Below are 19262 nucleotides of genomic sequence, written 5' to 3' on the forward strand. Positions count from 1 at the left end.
CTATGCCTCCGTCCACAGAAGCCAATCTCGAGGAGAACAGTCCAACCTAAGGAGGGAAGGCAGAGGAAAGGTTTGAGAGGAGAGTTCAAGAAATAAGAAGAAAAAAAAAGCAGCCACAAGCCAGCGAATGCACAGGGGCTAAAGTAGGAGGCCATAAGGGCCGAAATAGATGTGATCGGAGCTAGTCCACACATCAGTCTAGTGGGGTATTGAGGAAGGGTGCTAGAGAATGATATCAAGAGATAACACTTGGGGTAGGAAAAAAAAACTACACAACAATAACAGTGGCCAAGAGCCTATGGTGAACTAACGGACATCCTTAAAGGGGTACTCCGGTGGAAATTTTTTATTTTACTTTATTTAATCAACTGGTGCCAGAAAGTTAAACAGATTTGTAAATTACTATCTTTATCCTTCCAGTACTTATTAGCTGCCATATGCTACAGAGAAAGTTATTTTCTTTTTGGATTTCTTTTTTTTTTTTTTCTGTCCAGAACAGGAGCAAATCCCCATAGCAAACCTATGCTGCTCTGGACAGTTCCTGATACAGACAAAGGTGTCAGCAGAGAGTACTGTGGACAGGATAGAAGTAATTTACAAATCTGTTTAACTTTCTGGCACCAGTTGATTTAAAAAAAAAATTCCACTGGAGTACCCCTTTAAGGGGCTAAAGATTCTGTTGGTGTTGATGCTGAGTAAACATTTATCTTAAAGGGGTACCACGCTGCCCCAGTGTTCAGAACATTTTGTTCCGAACGCTGGGTGCGGGCGGCGGGGGTCGTGATGTCTCACCACACCTCCTCAATGCAAGTCTATGGGAGGGGACGTGGCGGGACTCCCGCAATCAGACATCTTATCCCCTATCCTTTTGTGGTGGCCCGGTACAGGAGTTGTACCCCTGTACCCTAGCTGCCCTGTCAGACAGTCTCCTTGCAGTGTCCCCTGGGCCCCCCTGAACCTGTTCCCCTTCTATATACACATGTATATATGTTATCCACTGTACTATACCTGTAAAGTGTTATGTCTTTAACCCCTTAAGGACCAATGACGTACCGGTACGTCATTGGTCCTGCTCTTCTGATATAACGCGGGGTTACACAGTAACCCCGCGTCATATCATGGCGGGCCCGGCGTCATAGTGAAGCCGGGACCCGCCTCTAATAGCGCGCAGCGCCGATCGCGGCGCCGCGCGCTATTAACCCTTTAGCCGCGCGCTCAAAGCTGAGCCGCGCGGCTAAAAGTGAAAGTGAAAGTTCCCGGCTAGCTCAGTCGGGCTGTTCGGGATAGCCGCGGCTAATCGCGGCATCCCGAACAGCTGACAGGACAGCGGGAGGGCCCCTTCCTGCCTCCTCGCTGTCCGATCGCCGAATGACTGCTCAGTGCCTGAGATCCAGGCATGAGCAGTCATCCGGCAGAATCGTTGATCACTGGTTTCTTATGAGAAACCAGTGATCAACATAGAAGATCAGTGTGTGCAGTGTTATAGGTCCCTATGGGACCTATAACACTGCAAAAAAAAAGTGAAAAAAAAAAGTGAATAAAGATCATTTAACTCCTCCCCTATTAAAAGTTTGAATCACCCCCCTTTTCCAATAAAAAAAAAAACACAGTGTAAATAAAAATAAAAATAAACATATGTGGTATCACCGCGTGTGGAAATGTCCGAATTATAAAAATATATCATTAATTAAAACGCTCGGTCAATGGCGTGCGCGCAAAAAAATTCCAAAGTCCAAAATAGTGCATTTTTGGTCACTTTTTATATCATTTAAAAATGAATAAAAAGTGATCAATAAGTCCTATCAATGCAAAAATTGTACCGTTAAAAACTTCAGATCACGGCGCAAAAAATGAGCCCTCATACCGCCCCATACACGGAAAAATAAAAAAGTTATAGGGGTCAGAAGATGACAATTTTAAACGTATTAATTTTCCTGCATGTAGTTATGATTTTTTCCAAAAGTCCGACAAAATCAAACCTATATAAGTAGGGTATCATTTTAATTGTATGGACCTACAGAATACATATCAGGTGTCATTTTTACCCAAAAGTTACAAAACAGCGTTTTTTTTTCAATTTTGTCGCACAATGATTTTTTTTCCCGCTTCACCATAGATTTTTGGGCAAAATGACTGACGTCATTACAAAGTAGAATTGGTGGCGCAAAAAATAAGCCATCATATGGATTTTTAGGTGTAAATTTGAAAGAGTTATGATTTTTTAAAGGCAAGGAGCAAAAAACGAAAATGCAAAAACGGAAAAAACTCCGGTCCTTAAGGGGTTAAGAACAGTTGTCATGTGATTGTAACCCAGTGAGGTATCAGTGACCATGTGACCTTAGGGTGATCTATGGGACCCTTCCTAGTCTTCCCCATAAAAGCCCTGGGAGGAGCTAGCTCATTCTCTTGATTTCCAGTTAAGTCTTTGCTGAGGTCCAGTGCAGTCAAGTCCTAAGAGTGTGTCTGGAGTCCAGAGGAGGCCTCAAGTCAACCATGCAGCCACAAGTCTACAAGCCCACTACCCCCAGATTACAGTCAGAGCCTTTTAAGGGTACAGTCAGTCTCAGTCAAGTCATAGTCAAAGTCAACCTGTCTTCAGTCAGCGTGGCCTGCATCAAAATTGTCCCAGTCTACTGCAAGTCCCAGCAAGTCCTAAGGTCTCTGAAGTCACTGGTCACCTCTGTGGGCCTGGCTAAGCTGTATAGACTATTCCACCTGTCTAACTCAATAAAGCTACCGTTGTTCCGTAACTTGGCATCAGAGTCATTATTGCCCCCGTGCCTAGCCCAGGAGCCAGCGGTATACCTCTGGGTGGTATTGAGGATAAACCATGCCCTGGCGTCACAAATACACCCTAAGTGCTATCTGCCCCTAGGGTAATTCCATCTGCCCTGCATCACACCCTCTACCCCACATTGGATTGGGGATAAGATTTCTAGGGGCGGAGTACCCCTTTAAAGCTGTATTGATTGGCATATATTGACTGAGGATATCTACTAGCTACAACTATTGGGGCCCCATAGCAGCAATTCCTCAGCCTGCCCCCCCAGGATCCTACAGAACATCCCCCGCTCCACTGCTTTTTTAAAAAGGGCAAACACCCCTCCCTAGGGGGCACCAGTAGCGAAAGCCAAGCCGAAGGGTTTGAGTACAGGCCTTCAGAGGAGGGATCGCAGTCAGGACAGGCTCAGTATACTTGGAGTTGCACGGGACTTGGGCAGCACCTCTGAGGAGGAGGAGGTGGCGGTGACTCCAGGCTGCTGATCGGCTGAGGCAGACCACACAACTGCAGTTGGGCCCCCTGTCCTACAGGCTCCATAGCAGTTGTGTGGTCTGCCTATATGGGGCTACGCCACTGGCTGATGTCCTCAGCCTTGACATTGCTGCTATGATTTTATTACCCATGTCTAGTTATCTTCAAAGTCTGCAGACAATGAAATGCTTGTTCTGGATCATCTAGCATCAGACCTTCCATTGGCGCTGTATCACACACTTTATATAAAAGATTTGGCAGTCAATGGGTTATTTCACAGCCAGAAGTAATTTGTGTAGCCGAACGATAAAAACCTGCTTTTCAGCATCTTGTTATAATATGATGTAGTCATGTGCTGATCTCCATGAGACATTGGAATATGGTGTCAATAATGTATAAATACTATTAATATCAGGTTACTAAGTATTATTAAAATGGAAACAGGTTATTACTTTTCTGTTACATTTTGTTGGATTCATTAAGCTAAGAAAAACTGTGCAAAAAATAAAGATGAAGGAAAAATTTAAGAAAATGATTTAGCAGAATTAAGGTACGGTCACACAGAATGGAAACGTGGATTTTCCACCTTGTCGAAGCGACGATTTTTGAAAACTGTCACTGTGTCAAAAAAAGGCCAATGAAAAGTTAAAAAAAAGTCAAAGGTAAAGTGGCATTTCATATTTCCCTATTGAATCCTGGCTAAAATATGGCTGCAGCAAATTTGATGTTTGTTTTTTGTTTTTGTTTTTGGTGTTTTTTTTGTGCCTGTGTGTTGTGGGCAGTACAAATGTACAAGGAAGCTTAGAAAGCAATGCAGATCTGCGTCCCTTTCCATCCAAGATTGTTAGGAGTCCTAGAGGTTGATACCTCATGGATCATAAAGTAATGACATATAAGCCGTGAATATTTATTTTAATATATTGCCCTCTGAATTCATAAACAGAATACAGAGCTCCATAATGACAACTTACATTCTAACTGTGTAGACTGTGAGCAAAGATCTGCACTGTGTGCAACCCTATTTGTATGTGTTATTTGTGGTTAAACATTGAATTTTATTAATAACAATTAATCCAAACACAATTTGTAAGTAAATAATGGCTTGAAAAATGTATGGAACCTAATAATCACTTTCATACTGCCTGAACGACAAAGCATTGGGATTGTCCCCAGTGGTTCCTTTCTGCCCCACCAGCCTTCAATAATAGATGTCCCTCTATATCCAAACCGGAGGAGATCCTTCAATGGTGGGAAGACAGAAACCACTGAGGACTATCCGAATGCCTCTTTGTTCAGGCAGCATAAACATTAAGAGAGGTTTTCTTTAAAAGATGACAGATTTTGTGCAACAAATAACTTATCTGAAATGTAATGATCTTGAAGATTGTCACATCCGGGGGTAAGGATCAGTGTAGACTAGTCCTTGCCCCAACTATTTTCCCTACGTGTTTGGATGGTCTACTCTAAAATGGTAGCCCCCAACTGAGCTATAGTCACTACAAAAATAGAAAAAAACGGGCACCACTAACTGAGATCTCATTAGATAGAGCTGACAGGTGTAGATAGTGGGTATGAGTCCTTAGCAGACCAGGGGAATAGGGGGTGCTTCATGTGAATAGATGTACAAATGCAAGAGCAACAAAATGAAGAAAGGAACGGAGCACACACCTGGAATTCCTGCTGCAACGATTTATTCAGAGTTCAGTCAGAACATGGATAAAGGAATACAAGGATTCAGAGGGAACCCGGCTCCACGGCGCTGAACGACCACAACAGGTGAAGGATTGAAAGGATTTATTTGTCCAGAATGCAACGCGTTTCGCTGCGCATGCGCAGCTTCATCAGATGAAGATGCGCATGCGCAGCGAAACGCGTTGTATTCTGGACAAATAAATCCTTTTAATCCTTCACCTGTTGTGGTCGTTCAGTGCCATGGAGCCGGGTTCCCTCTGAAGCCTTGTATTCCTTTGCCTGATATTTACCGGAGGGCAGCAGACGACCTAATCTATTTCTACGCCTACATCATTGTTGTGTATGAAGTTGCACAACCACCCAGGGTCAGCATTTTATCTATATAATTACCTCACCATTGGATCTCAAACGTTACTACTCTATGGAGCGCCTGTTTTCCTTATTCCTAGAACATGGATAAGACATCTTTCCCAAGACACGAGCAGAGCTAAGAGGCAGGAGCATGCAGCCAGATGACAGCCACTATTTCACGCCATTCGGTGTTTCCTCAGGCCCCGGTGACCAAGCTAAGAGGCAGGAGCATGCACCCGGACAACAGCCACTGTTTCACGCCATTCGGCGTTTCATCAGGCCCCGATGACAAAGCTAAGAGGCAGGAGCATGCACCCGGACGATAGCTACTGTTTCACACCATTTGTTGTTTCATCAGGCCCCGGTGACCAAGGTCACCGGGGCCTGATGAAACGCCGAATGGCGTGAAACAGTGGCTGTCGTCCGGGTGCATGCTCCTACCTCTTAGCTCTGCTTGTCTCTTGGGGAAGATGTCTTATCCATGTTCTGACTGAACTCTGAATAAATCGTTGCAGCAGGAATTCCAGGTGTGTGTTCCGTTCCTTTCTTCATTTTGTTGCAGTCACTACACTGTGCTTAGTGCACAGGGAAATAGGGAAGTCAGAGAGGCCAGCTCAGATTAAGAGCTAAATCAGTGGACAAGGGGTTAACTAGGGACAAGCCAGAAGTCAGAATCCAAGAGGGCAGTGTAGTAAAACATCATAAACCGGACAAGCAAGTGTCAAACCTAGAGAGCAACATGAGGTCTAAGAACGCAAAAGGCAAAGCCAGGGAACAGGCAGATGGTCAGAATCCAAAGAAAGCTGAGCAGAACACAGAATGCTAGTTAGGCTTGCAGGAAGACCAATCATAGTGGGACTGGTTTAAATAGCCGGCGACTGTCTAGGCTTCAGTGGTACACAGCAAAACAGCCAAAGAACACAGATACCAGTGATTTAGTTATATTGATTGACACATTGTGGCTGCAACCATGTAGATAAGCAGCCAGGGAGGGCCAGATAGAGTGAGTATTACTTACTTTATTATTTCATCACAATTCCAAAGAGTAGAAATCCTTTATTATAAATCCATTTATTTAATAAACAAGATATCCATCACTTATATAATCTATATGATCCATTTATACATAAAGAATATCTAATGCATAATGCAAATTTTTCCTTTAAACATGGTTTTATTTTTTTATGTCGCTTTCTATATATATAAAAAAAAAACTGAAGTTTTGCAGTTTTCACACTGGTGGTTTTAGTCAAAAAACAGAAACTTCTGTTGAAAGCTAAACATTTTTTTTTTTTTTTTTAAACACTTGAAACATAAACATTTGAGAAAGCTCTAAGTAGTGACAGGGACATATTAGGATTGTACAGAGTGAACCAAGCTTGTACTATTAAAGAGATGCTGACTTTACAACAACACAATGCAGTTTACGTATTATCTACCCAAAAAGTTGAGTTACTTTGTAAATACTGTTCATCGAGAAAAACAGAAAGTCGGCACTGCCACCTACCAATAGCCGGAGGTGGTGTGAACTGCAACCAAACTTCAGGTATCCAGGTAGAATGATGTTCACACGGTGCTCAATCCCAGGAAAATTAGAAGATCCAATACCATAGAAGAAGTATAACAGGAGGCACTCGTGATGCAACACGTAGATTTATTCAGGTACGGTCACAGGATGCAACACAGTCAACAAGCCGTTTCACGCTAAATGCGCTTATTCATGACCTTGGTCATGAATAAGCACCTTTAGCGTGAAACTGCTTGTTGACTGTGTTGCATCCTGTGACCGTACCTGAATAAATCTACGTGTTGCATCCACGAGTGCCTCCTGTTATACTTCTTCTATGGTATTACTGTTACGCCGAGCGCTCCGGGTCCCCGCTCCTCCCCGGAGCGCTCGCTTCACTCTCCCCGCTGCAGCGCTCCGGTCACGTCCTCTGACCCGGGGCGCTGCGATTCCGCTGCCAGCCGGGATGCGATTCGCGATGCGGGTAGCACCCGCTCGCGATGCGCACCCCGGCTCCCCTACCTGACTCGCTCCCCGTCTGTTCTGTCCCGGCGCGCGCGGCCCCGCTCCCTAGGGCGCGCGCGCGCCGGGTCTCTGCGATTTAAAGGGCCACTGCGCCGCTGATTGGCGCAGTGGTTCCAATTAGTGTGTTCACCTGTGCACTTCCCTATATCACCTCACTTCCCCTGCACTCCCTTGCCGGATCTTGTTGCCATTGTGCCAGTGAAAGTGTTCCTTGTGTGTTCCTAGCCTGTGTTCCAGACCTTCTGCCGTTGCCCCTGACTACGATCCTTGCTGCCTGCCCCGACCTTCTGCTACGTCCGACCTTGCTTCTGCCTACTCCCTTGTACCGCGCCTATCTTCAGCAGCCAGAGAGGTGAGCCGTTGCTAGTGGATACGACCTGGTCACTACCGCCGCAGCAAGACCATCCCGCTTTGCGGCGGGCTCTGGTGAAAACCAGTAGTGGCTTAGAACCGGTCCACTAGCACGGTCCACGCCAATCCCTCTCTGGCACAGAGGGTCCACTACCTGCCAGCCGGCATCGTGACAGTAGATCCGGCCATGGATCCCGCTGAAGTTCCTCTGCCAGTTGTCGCTGACCTCACCACGGTGGTCGCCCAGCAGTCACAACAGATAGCGCAACAAGGCCAACAGCTGTCTCAACTGACCGTTATGCTACAACAGTTACTACCACAGCTTCAGCAGTCATCTCCTCCGCCAGCTCCTGCACCTCCTCCGCAGCGAGTGGCCGCTCCTGGGTTACGCTTATCCTTGCCGGATAAATTTGATGGGGACTCTAAGTTTTGCCGTGGCTTTCTTTCCCAATGTTCCCTGCATCTGGAGATGATGTCGGACCTGTTTCCCACTGAAAGGTCTAAGGTGGCTTTCGTAGTCAGCCTTCTGTCCGGAAAAGCCCTGTCATGGGCCACACCGCTCTGGGACCGCAATGACCCCGTCACTGCCTCTGTACACTCCTTCTTCTCGGAAATCCGAAGTGTCTTTGAGGAACCTGCCCGAGCCTCTTCTGCTGAGACTGCCCTGTTGAACCTGGTCCAGGGTAATTCTTCCGTTGGCGAGTATGCCGTACAATTCCGTACTCTTGCTTCAGAATTGTCCTGGAATAATGAGGCCCTCTGCGCGACCTTCAAAAAAGGCCTATCCAGCAACATTAAAGATGTTCTGGCCGCACGAGAAATTCCTGCTAATCTACATGAACTTATTCACCTAGCCACTCGCATTGACATGCGTTTTTCCGAAAGGCGTCAGGAACTCCGCCAAGATATGGACTCTGTTCGCACGAGGCGTTTCTTCTCCTCGGCTCCTCTCTCCTCTGGTCCCCTGCAATCTGTTCCTGTGCCTCCCGCCGTGGAGGCTATGCAGGTCGACCGGTCTCGCCTGACACCTCAAGAGAGGACACGACGCCGTATGGAGAACCTCTGCCTGTACTGTGCTAGTACCGAACACTTCCTGAGGGATTGTCCTATCCGTCCTCCCCGCCTGGAAAGACGTACGCTGACTCCGCACAAAGGTGAGACAGTCCTTGATGTCTACTCTGCTTCTCCACGTCTTACTGTGCCTGTGCGGATGTCTGCCTCTGCCTTCTCCTTCTCTACAGTGGCCTTCTTGGACTCTGGATCTGCAGGAAATTTTATTTTGGCCTCTCTCGTCAAAAGGTTCAACATCCCGGTGACCAGTCTCGCCAGACCCCTCTACATCAATTGTGTAAATAATGAAAGATTGGACTGTACCATACGTTTCCGCACGGAGCCCCTTCTTATGAGCATCGGATCTCATCACGAGAGGATTGAACTTTTGGTCCTCCCCAATTGCACCTCGGAAATTCTCCTTGGACTTCCCTGGCTTCAACTTCATTCCCCAACCCTGGATTGGTCCACTGGGGAGATCAAGAGTTGGGGGTCCTCTTGTTCCAAGAACTGTCTAAAACCGGTTCCCAGTAACCCTTGCCGTAACTCTGTGGTTCCTCCAGTAACCGGTCTCCCTAAGGCCTATATGGACTTCGCGGATGTTTTCTGCAAAAAACAAGCTGAGACTCTACCTCCTCAAAGGCCTTATGATTGCCCTATCGACCTCCTCCCGGGCACTACTCCACCCCGGGGCAGAATTTATCCTCTCTCTGCCCCAGAGACTCTTGCCATGTCTGAATACGTCCAGGAGAATCTAAAAAAGGGCTTTATCCGTAAATCCTCCTCTCCTGCCGGAGCCGGATTTTTCTTTGTGTCCAAAAAAGATGGCTCCCTACGTCCTTGCATTGACTACCGCGGTCTTAATAAAATCACGGTTAAGAACCGCTACCCCTTACCCCTCATCTCTGAACTCTTTGATCGCCTCCAAGGTGCCCACATCTTTACTAAATTGGACTTAAGAGGCGCCTATAACCTCATCCGCATCAGAGAGGGGGATGAGTGGAAAACGGCATTTAACACCAGAGATGGACACTTTGAGTATCTGGTCATGCCCTTTGGCCTGTGCAACGCCCCTGCCGTCTTCCAAGACTTTGTCAATGAAATTTTTCGTGATCTGTTATACTCCTGTGTTGTTGTATATCTGGACGATATCCTAATTTTTTCTGCCAATCTAGAAGAACACCGCCAGCATGTCCGTATGGTTCTTCAGAGACTTCGTGACAACCAACTCTATGCCAAAATTGAGAAATGTCTGTTTGAATGCCAATCTCTTCCTTTTCTAGGATATTTGGTCTCTGGCCAGGGACTACAGATGGATCCAGACAAACTCTCTGCCGTCTTAGATTGGCCACGCCCCTCCGGACTCCGTGCTATCCAACGCTTTTTGGGGTTCGCCAATTATTACAGGCAATTTATTCCACATTTTTCTACCATTGTGGCTCCTATCGTGGCTTTAACCAAAAAAAATGCTGATCCCAAGTCCTGGCCTCCTCAAGCAGAAGACGCCTTTAAACGACTCAAGTCTGCCTTTTCTTCGGCTCCCGTCCTCTCCAGACCTGACCCTTCCAAACCCTTCCTATTGGAGGTTGATGCCTCCTCAGTGGGAGCTGGAGCTGTTCTTCTACAAAAAAATTCTTCCGGGCATGCTGTCACTTGTGGTTTTTTCTCTAGGACCTTCTCTCCAGCGGAGAGGAACTACTCCATCGGGGATCGAGAGCTTCTAGCCATTAAATTAGCACTTGAGGAATGGAGGCATCTGCTGGAGGGATCAAGTTCTCCTGTTATTATCTACACCGACCACAAGAACCTCTCCTACCTCCAGTCTGCCCAACGGCTGAATCCTCGCCAGGCCCGGTGGTCTCTGTTCTTTGCCCGATTTAATTTTGAGATTCACTTTCGTCCTGCCGATAAGAACATTAGGGCCGATGCTCTCTCTCGTTCCTCGGATGCCTCAGAAGTTGAACTCTCTCCGCAACACATCATTCCACCTGACTGCCTGATCTCCACTTCTCCTGCCTCCATCAGGCAGACTCCTCCAGGAAAGACCTTTGTTTCTCCTCGCCAACGCCTCGGAATCCTCAAATGGGGTCACTCCTCCCATCTCGCAGGTCATGCGGGTATCAAGAAATCTGTGCAACTCATCTCCCGCTTCTATTGGTGGCCGACTCTGGAGACGGATGTTGTGGACTTTGTGCGAGCCTGCACTATCTGTGCCCGGGATAAGACTCCTCGCCAGAAGCCCGCTGGTTTTCTTCATCCTCTGCCTGTCCCCGAACAGCCTTGGTCTCTGATTGGTATGGATTTTATTACTGATTTACCCCCTTCCCGTGGCAACACTGTTATTTGGGTGGTCGTTGATCGATTCTCCAAAATGGCACATTTCATCCCTCTTCCTGGTCTTCCTTCTGCGCCTCAGTTGGCTAAACAATTTTTTGTACACATTTTTCGTCTTCACGGGTTGCCTACGCAGATTGTCTCGGATAGAGGCGTCCAATTCGTGTCTAAATTCTGGAGGGCTCTCTGTAAACAACTCAAGATTAAATTAAATTTTTCTTCTGCATATCATCCCCAGTCCAATGGACAAGTAGAAAGAATTAACCAGATCTTGGGTGATTATTTGCAACATTTTGTTTCCTCCCGCCAGGATGACTGGGCAGATCTCCTCCCATGGGCCGAATTCTCGTATAACTTCAGGGTCTCTGAGTCTTCCTCCAAATCCCCATTTTTCGTGGTGTACGGCCGTCACCCTCTTCCCCCCCTCCCTACTCCCTTGCCCTCTGGTCTGCCCGCTGTGGATGAAATTTCTCGTGACCTTTCCATCATATGGAGAGAGACCCAAAATTCTCTCTTACAGGCTTCATCACGCATGAAGAAGTTCGCGGATAAGAAAAGAAGAGCTCCTCCCGTTTTTTCCCCTGGAGACAAGGTATGGCTCTCCGCTAAATATGTCCGCTTCCGTGTCCCTAGCTACAAGTTGGGACCACGCTATCTTGGTCCTTTCAAAATTTTGTGTCAAATTAATCCTGTCTCTTATAAACTTCTTCTTCCTCCTTCTCTTCGTATCCCTAATGCCTTTCACGTCTCTCTTCTCAAACCACTCATCCTCAACCGTTTTTCTCCCAAATCTGTTCCTCCCACTCCTGTTTCCGGCTCCTCGGACATCTTCTCGGTCAAAGAAATCTTAGCTGCCAAAAAGGTCAGAGGGAAAAAATTTTTTTTAGTGGACTGGGAGGGTTGTGGTCCTGAAGAGAGATCCTGGGAACCTGAGGACAACATCCTAGACAAAAGTCTGCTCCTCAGGTTCTCAGGCTCTAAGAAGAGGGGGAGACCCAAGGGGGGGGGGGTACTGTTACGCCGAGCGCTCCGGGTCCCCGCTCCTCCCCGGAGCGCTCGCTTCACTCTCCCCGCTGCAGCGCTCCGGTCACGTCCTCTGACCCGGGGCGCTGCGATTCCGCTGCCAGCCGGGATGCGATTCGCGATGCGGGTAGCACCCGCTCGCGATGCGCACCCCGGCTCCCCTACCTGACTCGCTCCCCGTCTGTTCTGTCCCGGCGCGCGCGGCCCCGCTCCCTAGGGCGCGCGCGCGCCGGGTCTCTGCGATTTAAAGGGCCACTGCGCCGCTGATTGGCGCAGTGGTTCCAATTAGTGTGTTCACCTGTGCACTTCCCTATATCACCTCACTTCCCCTGCACTCCCTTGCCGGATCTTGTTGCCATTGTGCCAGTGAAAGCGTTCCTTGTGTGTTCCTAGCCTGTGTTCCAGACCTTCTGCCGTTGCCCCTGACTACGATCCTTGCTGCCTGCCCCGACCTTCTGCTACGTCCGACCTTGCTTCTGCCTACTCCCTTGTACCGCGCCTATCTTCAGCAGCCAGAGAGGTGAGCCGTTGCTAGTGGATACGACCTGGTCACTACCGCCGCAGCAAGACCATCCCGCTTTGCGGCGGGCTCTGGTGAAAACCAGTAGTGGCTTAGAACCGGTCCACTAGCACGGTCCACGCCAATCCCTCTCTGGCACAGAGGGTCCACTACCTGCCAGCCGGCATCGTGACAATTACTTTGTAAATACATGACTTTTCTTATCTAGTTGTTATCCTGAGCTACAACCTGCACTTTTCATCACAGACATGTTTATTATCCCATTTAGTATACACCTTGAGGGTGCGTTCACAAGAGCGGAGGGTTTCCTGCAGCGAGTTTGAATTTGAGTTTGAGGTTAGGCACTCGTGGCAAATTTTTGGCAGCAGAATCTCTATTCAAGTCAATAGGGTCTGTGGCGGATTTTCAACAGCAGAAATCCACTGCTGAAAATTTGCTGCAGACAGCATGCCTCCATTCAAACTCACATGGGAAAACACTATGGGCATGTTCACACCACACTGTGTAATTCCCACGGAATTACGTACAGTGTACAATAACATTAGTGTGAACAAGTCTTCCACGGACCCGTTCACACTGCAGAATTTCAGCGGAGGACAATTCCACCTCTGAAATTGATCCGCACGAAGAATGAACATATTCATTCTTTGCGTGGAAGTCCGCAAGCTTGACATAGCCGTCAATGGTGACAGCACAGTGCCGCGCGGTCCTACTGCCGAAATATTTTGGCAGCGGCCGCCAGATGGAATCTCCGTCTGCGGAATTCTGCGAGATTCCGTTCACATTACGTAGTGTGAACATACCTTCAAAGTAAATCTGTTCATGTGAATGCACCCAAAAGCAGATAACACAAGATCAGATTGCTTACCGTAAGGGTACGTTCAGACAAGCGGATTCACAGCTTATTTTAAGCTACAGATCCGCCGCTGAAGGACCTCTGTATGTTGCCTTTATATGTGCCTGCTCGGAGCGGCCGCTACGTGCAGACACACTGAAGCGATGTGTGAGTCGCCGCGCATGCGCGGTGTACTCGCACACATCGCTGCCGCTCCCCCAGCTCAATGAGCTAGGCCGAGAGCTGCCGCGATGTGCGAGTATACTGTGCATGCGGACAGCGACTCGCACATCGCAGTGTGTCAGCTCGTAGCGGCGTATTGCCGCTCCGAGCAGGCACATGTAAAGGCAGCATATAGAGGTCCTTCAGCGGCGGAACCATAGCAAAATGCGCACGGAAAATCCGCTCGTCTGAACGTACCCTAACACTGTATTCACACTAAGGCCGGGTTCACACTACAGAATTTCCGAGTGGAATTCCGTTTTGAAATTCCGCTGCAGCAGAGTCCCATTGCTGGCAACGGGATTCCTCTACACAGTGCACGCTACAGAGTTTTTGAGGCAGACTTTCTGCCTGGAAAATCCCTTCAATAATTAACTCCTTCAATGTTCTTACATACAGTATTTCTGCTCTGCTGACATCGTGATCTATGGGGACGGCAATGTCTGCGCCCTCCTAGCGCCAACTGATTCAGTGCACTGCCAACAGTCGTAATCTCTGACCGGATTTCGTCCGACCAGTGATTCCGTAGTGTGAAGCCAGCCTAAGAAATCTGTGTGTAGGAGGAGCCACTGAAATCCATCGGCGCTAGGACCGCATGGAAATACTCAGTTACCGATGATGGCAATGCAGTCTGCACAGATTTCCACTGGAAAAATATATTCATTCTTTTGGCGGAGTCTGGGGTGTTGCCGGTGCAGCAGAATCCCCATGATGACAATGGAAGGCTGCTGCACCAGAATTTCTCTACAGGGAAATTTTATAATGAGAATGTGTCCTAAGTGATGGACAAATGTATCTCCTCCCGTCCCTGTGAGTGAGTTTCTATTGTCATCACAGTTTACAAATTTTAACCCATGGTTTTGTAAAATTGCTGTAATTTAGGTCCAGGCCAGTAATATTGCCTTAGACATAGACTTTGCTTGTCTTTTGTATTATAGTCTTGCAGTATATTTTAGGCAGGCGTGCATGTTTATGGAAGCATAATACCTTATATTATCTTGGTTGTTTGTACAGTTGTCAGTCTGGAAACTAGATCCCTGCACCTGAATTCTCTAGTGGAAGAAGCCCAGCTGAGGATGAGCGAATTGTCTGCAAAAATACAAAACGAAGGATTGGGAATAGACAGCACCGACAAAGAGAAGCAGCTGAAATCCTGGGAGTGGAGATATCGTCTGTATAAAAGAATGAAGACTGGTTATGAATATGCACGTAAGTAGTTTTTCCATATAAAAGAAACTATTATAGAATATGTGTCAATAAAAAGTTAATATGTATGATAAAGATTCCAAATCCTCGTTTCATATTTCCGCTAAACAAACTCCAATACATGGAGGAATCTCAAATTGTTATAAATCTGTCTTGACACTTACTAACCTGGAAACAAATCATCATACTTCAATGAAGGGGAAACGGAACCAAAAGGAAGAAGGAATGAGGAATTTGGTTGGACAAATGAAATAAACATTGAAAAACATGGTGGAAAACATTTATTTTTTTTCTTTAAATCAACTGGTGCAAGAAAGTTAAACAGATTTGTAAATTGCTTCAATTAAAAAAATATTTGGCCTTCCAGTACTTATTAGCAGTGGCATGCTACAGAGGAAATTCTTTTCTTTTTGAATTTATTTTCTGTCTGACCACGGTGCTCTCTGCTGACACCTGATGCCCGTATCAGGAACTGTCCAGAGCAGGACAAAATCCCTATAGCAAACCTATGCTGCTCTGGACAGTTCCTGACATGGACAAAGATGTCAGCAGAGAGCACTGTGGACAAGACAAAAAAGAAATTCAAAAAGAAAATAATTTCCTCTGTAGCATGCAGCTGCTAATAAGTACTGGAATGGTTAACATTTTTAAATAGAAGTCATTTACAAATCTGTTTTAATTTTCTGGCACCAGTTCACTTTAAGATGATACCTAACTCCATCCTATATTATTAAGATTGACAGATCTTATTCTTAACTTTGCTGGAGAGGTTATCTATCAAAGGGCATCGCGGGATGGTGAAAATATAGTTTTGATAACAAACAGTTAAAGGGGTTATCCAGGAAAAAGCTTCTTTTTATATATCAACTGGCTCCAGAAAGTTAAACAGATTTGTAAATTAATATGGAAAAAATAAATGGGGCTCAAGGGTCAAAGATATCTGGTTTAAGTTGATTGGTATTTATTAATATAAAATACAAAAAGAACTAAATAGGGATGTACAGGGCCCTTGTACTACCCTAATTAATTAAATATTACAAAATAAAATATGATAATCCCAATATAAAAAACTAAAATTAACTATAAAATTAATAACAACTATAAAATGCAATTTGAGCCTGTATATCAATATGTAGATCTTCTGATCTTGAGGAACAGCACAATATAAAAGTTCATTCCACAACTCTTGTTTCCAAAAGATCTTCAATAAGATAAAATGTATCCGCTACAAATAATCAATTGATGCGGTAGTGCTGTATCCATCCAAACCTTGGCAACTAGATCTCACCAACACAGTGATACAATGTGGCACTTTGTGAGCAGTGAACAGTCATTCAGAATCACTCTTTAAGCATAGAAGCCAGTTTGCAATATTTTTCATATAATGCTCACCACGTTCCGCTGCTGAAGAAAAAACCGAGGAAGGTTTTGAAACGCGTCCAGCGATTTAGACATTGCGATATTGAGCCTGTCATTAAAGAACATTCTTCTGAGAGAATAATAATCATTTGCCAGATCTAAGGCATCCATCACAGTGAACCATCTTCTGAGCGCGCGACCTTTGCACGAGGAACGCCGCCGATTTACTCACTCTGCCTATCGCATGCAACGACCACTAGCGAGAAGCCAATCGGGCCATCTGCAACAAAGACTTGAGGTCTCCAGACCACCCTCATTCTAAGTTGGTCAGACCAAGGGGCTCCGCTTGACAGCGCTGCAGTCCCCCAAACGGTGCCCACCACCAAGTGCCGCGATTTTAGGAGTTGGCCGAGACTCCAGCAGCACGATCCCGGACAGAAGCAAGGCACGGGCCACAAGACGTTATACAGCCGGCCCCCAACTGAAGGGAGATCCGTGATTTCTCGGAGTGGTGAGCATTATATGAAAAATATTGCAAACTGGCTTCTATGCTTAAAGAGTGATTCTGAATGACTGTTCACTGCTCACAAAGTGCCACATTGTATCACTGTGTTGGTGAGATCTAGTTGCCAAGGTTTGGATGGATACAGCACTACCGCATCAATTGATTATTTGTAGCGGATACATTTTATCTTATTGAAGATCTTTTGGAAACAAGAGTTGTGGAATGAACTTTTATATTGTGCTGTTCCTCAAGATCAGAAGATCTACATATTGATATACAGGCTCAAATTGCATTTTATAGTTGTTATTAATTTTATAGTTAATTTTAGTTTTTTATATTGGGATTATCATATTTTATTTTGTAATATTTAATTAATTAGGGTAGTACAAGGGCCCTGTACATCCCTATTTAGTTCTTTTTGTATTTTATATTAATAAATACCAATCAACTTAAACCAGATATCTTTGACCCTTGAGCCCCATTTATTTTTTCCATATTGATCCTATTTTTATACACCGTGGGTATAGGTGTGTGTTGGGTTGCTCGGGTCCTTGGTGATTGTTAGACAGACAGGAGCCTCTCCGTTTTGTTTATAATAGATTTGTAAATTACTTCTATTAATTTTTTTTTAATCCTTTCAGTACTTGTGAGCTTCTGAAGTTGAGTTGTTCTTTTTTGTCTAAGTGCTCTCTGATGACACATGTCTCAGGAACCGCCCAGTTTAGAAGCAAATCCCCATAGCAAACCTCTTCTACTCTGTGCAGTTCCCCAGACAAGCAGAGATGTCAGCAGAGAGCACTGTTGCCAGACAGAAAACAACAACTCCACTTCAGCAGCTGATAATTATTGAAAGGATTAATATTTTTTAATAGAAGTAATTTACAAATCTGGTTAACTTTCTGGAGCCAGTTGATATATATATATATATATATATATATATATATATATATATATATATATATAAAAGTTTTTTCCTGGAATACCTTTAAGTAGGCCGGGGGTTACTACCATGGACTCCAGCCAGTTAAGGGGTCTTACAGTGTCATAGTAATTAAGAAAGTAGTCACTCTCATGAAATCCTGTAAAAACGAAAGTTTCCTCTATGGTGAAAGCTGATAAGGAGGAGAAAAAGTCCCCAACTGAAAGAGAGATATATGGTCCCACTGAGGAGGAATCGCTATGGTACACTTAGCAGAGATAGAAGGGAAGAGCGGCAGAGGGGTAATAGGGCAGTGCAAGGAAAAGTTTGGATCATTGTGGGTGAGGTCCATAAGAACAAATAGAGTGGCATGTACAAGAGCTGAGGCATGTGCCATGTGTGATAGGGCAGTCTACTACTCCCCACCCAACAAAAAGTCAATACTCACCACAGTAAAATGTTCACTTTAAGGCTGCAGACCTCAGGAGTCTAACTCCCTCAGAGATTCAAGTTCCTTACAGCCTCAGCCTGCAGACTGACTTATACTTATTTTAAAGTCCAGTAACCAGCTGTCTTCAGCACCTGTGCAGATTTGAGCTACACTGAAAATCTGAACTAGCCAGGAAGGGAATGAAAGGACCCACTACAAACATGCCTGTCATTCCAAAAAAATCCAGGCTCAAAATCAGACCCTAAAGGGGTACTCTGCTGTTCAGTATTTGGAACAAACTGTTCCGAACGCTAGAGTCGGGAGTTTGTGACTTCATAACCCCGCCCCCGCATGACATCATGTCCGGCCCCCTCAATGCAAGTCTATGGGAGGGGGCGTTGTCACGCCCCCTCCCATAGAATTGCATCAAGGGGACAAGGCGTGATGCCATGGGGGCGGGGCTATGAAGTCACAAGCTCCCGGAGCCGGCTTCAACGTTCGTAACAGTTTGCTCAAAACGCTTAGCAGAGGAGTACCCCTTTAACAGCTATGGTCTGCTGGGGATTTTCACTATTGCTGGATCTCCCCATTTTCCATGGAAGATATATATACTGTCCCTGAAACTAAGTCGCTACATATGACAGGTAACTTGGGAGAATCTAGCGATCCTCGGCCCGACCATCACTTCTATCACTGTCTTACTATATATATTTGTAGGGCATCAGAATATTAAATATATTGCAAACAGGTAAACTCCTTAGACCAGACTTAGAACAACAAAAAACAATATAAAAACTAAATAAATACACGATTACAAATATCAAGTGACCCTCACCCATCAAATGGCCCTCATGTCTCTTGCCTCATTGGGGAGATTTATCAAAACCTGCGCAGAGAAAGAGTGGTGCAGTTGCCCATATCAACCAATCAGGTCGCTTCTTTCTTTTTTAAAGAGACCTGTGAAAAATGAAAGCAGCGATCTGCTTGGTTGCTATGGGCAACTGCACCACTCTTTCTCTGGGCAGGTTTTGATAAATCTCCCCCTTTGTCTTTATTTCGTATGCACACAGTACAAAGACAATTCATCTAGTGACTGCCTTTACTTGTCAGCATTTTAATTCTTTGCAATTTACATTTTTTATTTATTTATTTATTTTTGCTTAAAGGGGTGGTCCAGTGG

The 19262-nt window shown here is 45.6% G+C and overlaps 1 protein-coding gene across 10 annotated transcripts in view; it reads left to right on the top strand.

The window, feature by feature from the left end:
- Positions 1–19262, top strand: part of ANKFN1 (ankyrin repeat and fibronectin type III domain containing 1) — a 597928-nt gene that overhangs the window by 295512 nt on the left and 283154 nt on the right. For all 10 annotated transcript variants that reach the window (XM_056550598.1, XM_056550604.1, XM_056550603.1 and 7 more), the window contains one exon: positions 14678–14872. In XM_056550598.1, coding sequence (XP_056406573.1) covers positions 14678–14872 — 195 coding nt within the window. The remainder of the gene's footprint in view (positions 1–14677; positions 14873–19262) is intronic.

Source organism: Hyla sarda, chromosome 13, assembly GCF_029499605.1.
Source record: "Hyla sarda isolate aHylSar1 chromosome 13, aHylSar1.hap1, whole genome shotgun sequence".
In the NCBI taxonomy this organism is placed as follows: Eukaryota; Metazoa; Chordata; class Amphibia; order Anura; family Hylidae; genus Hyla; species Hyla sarda.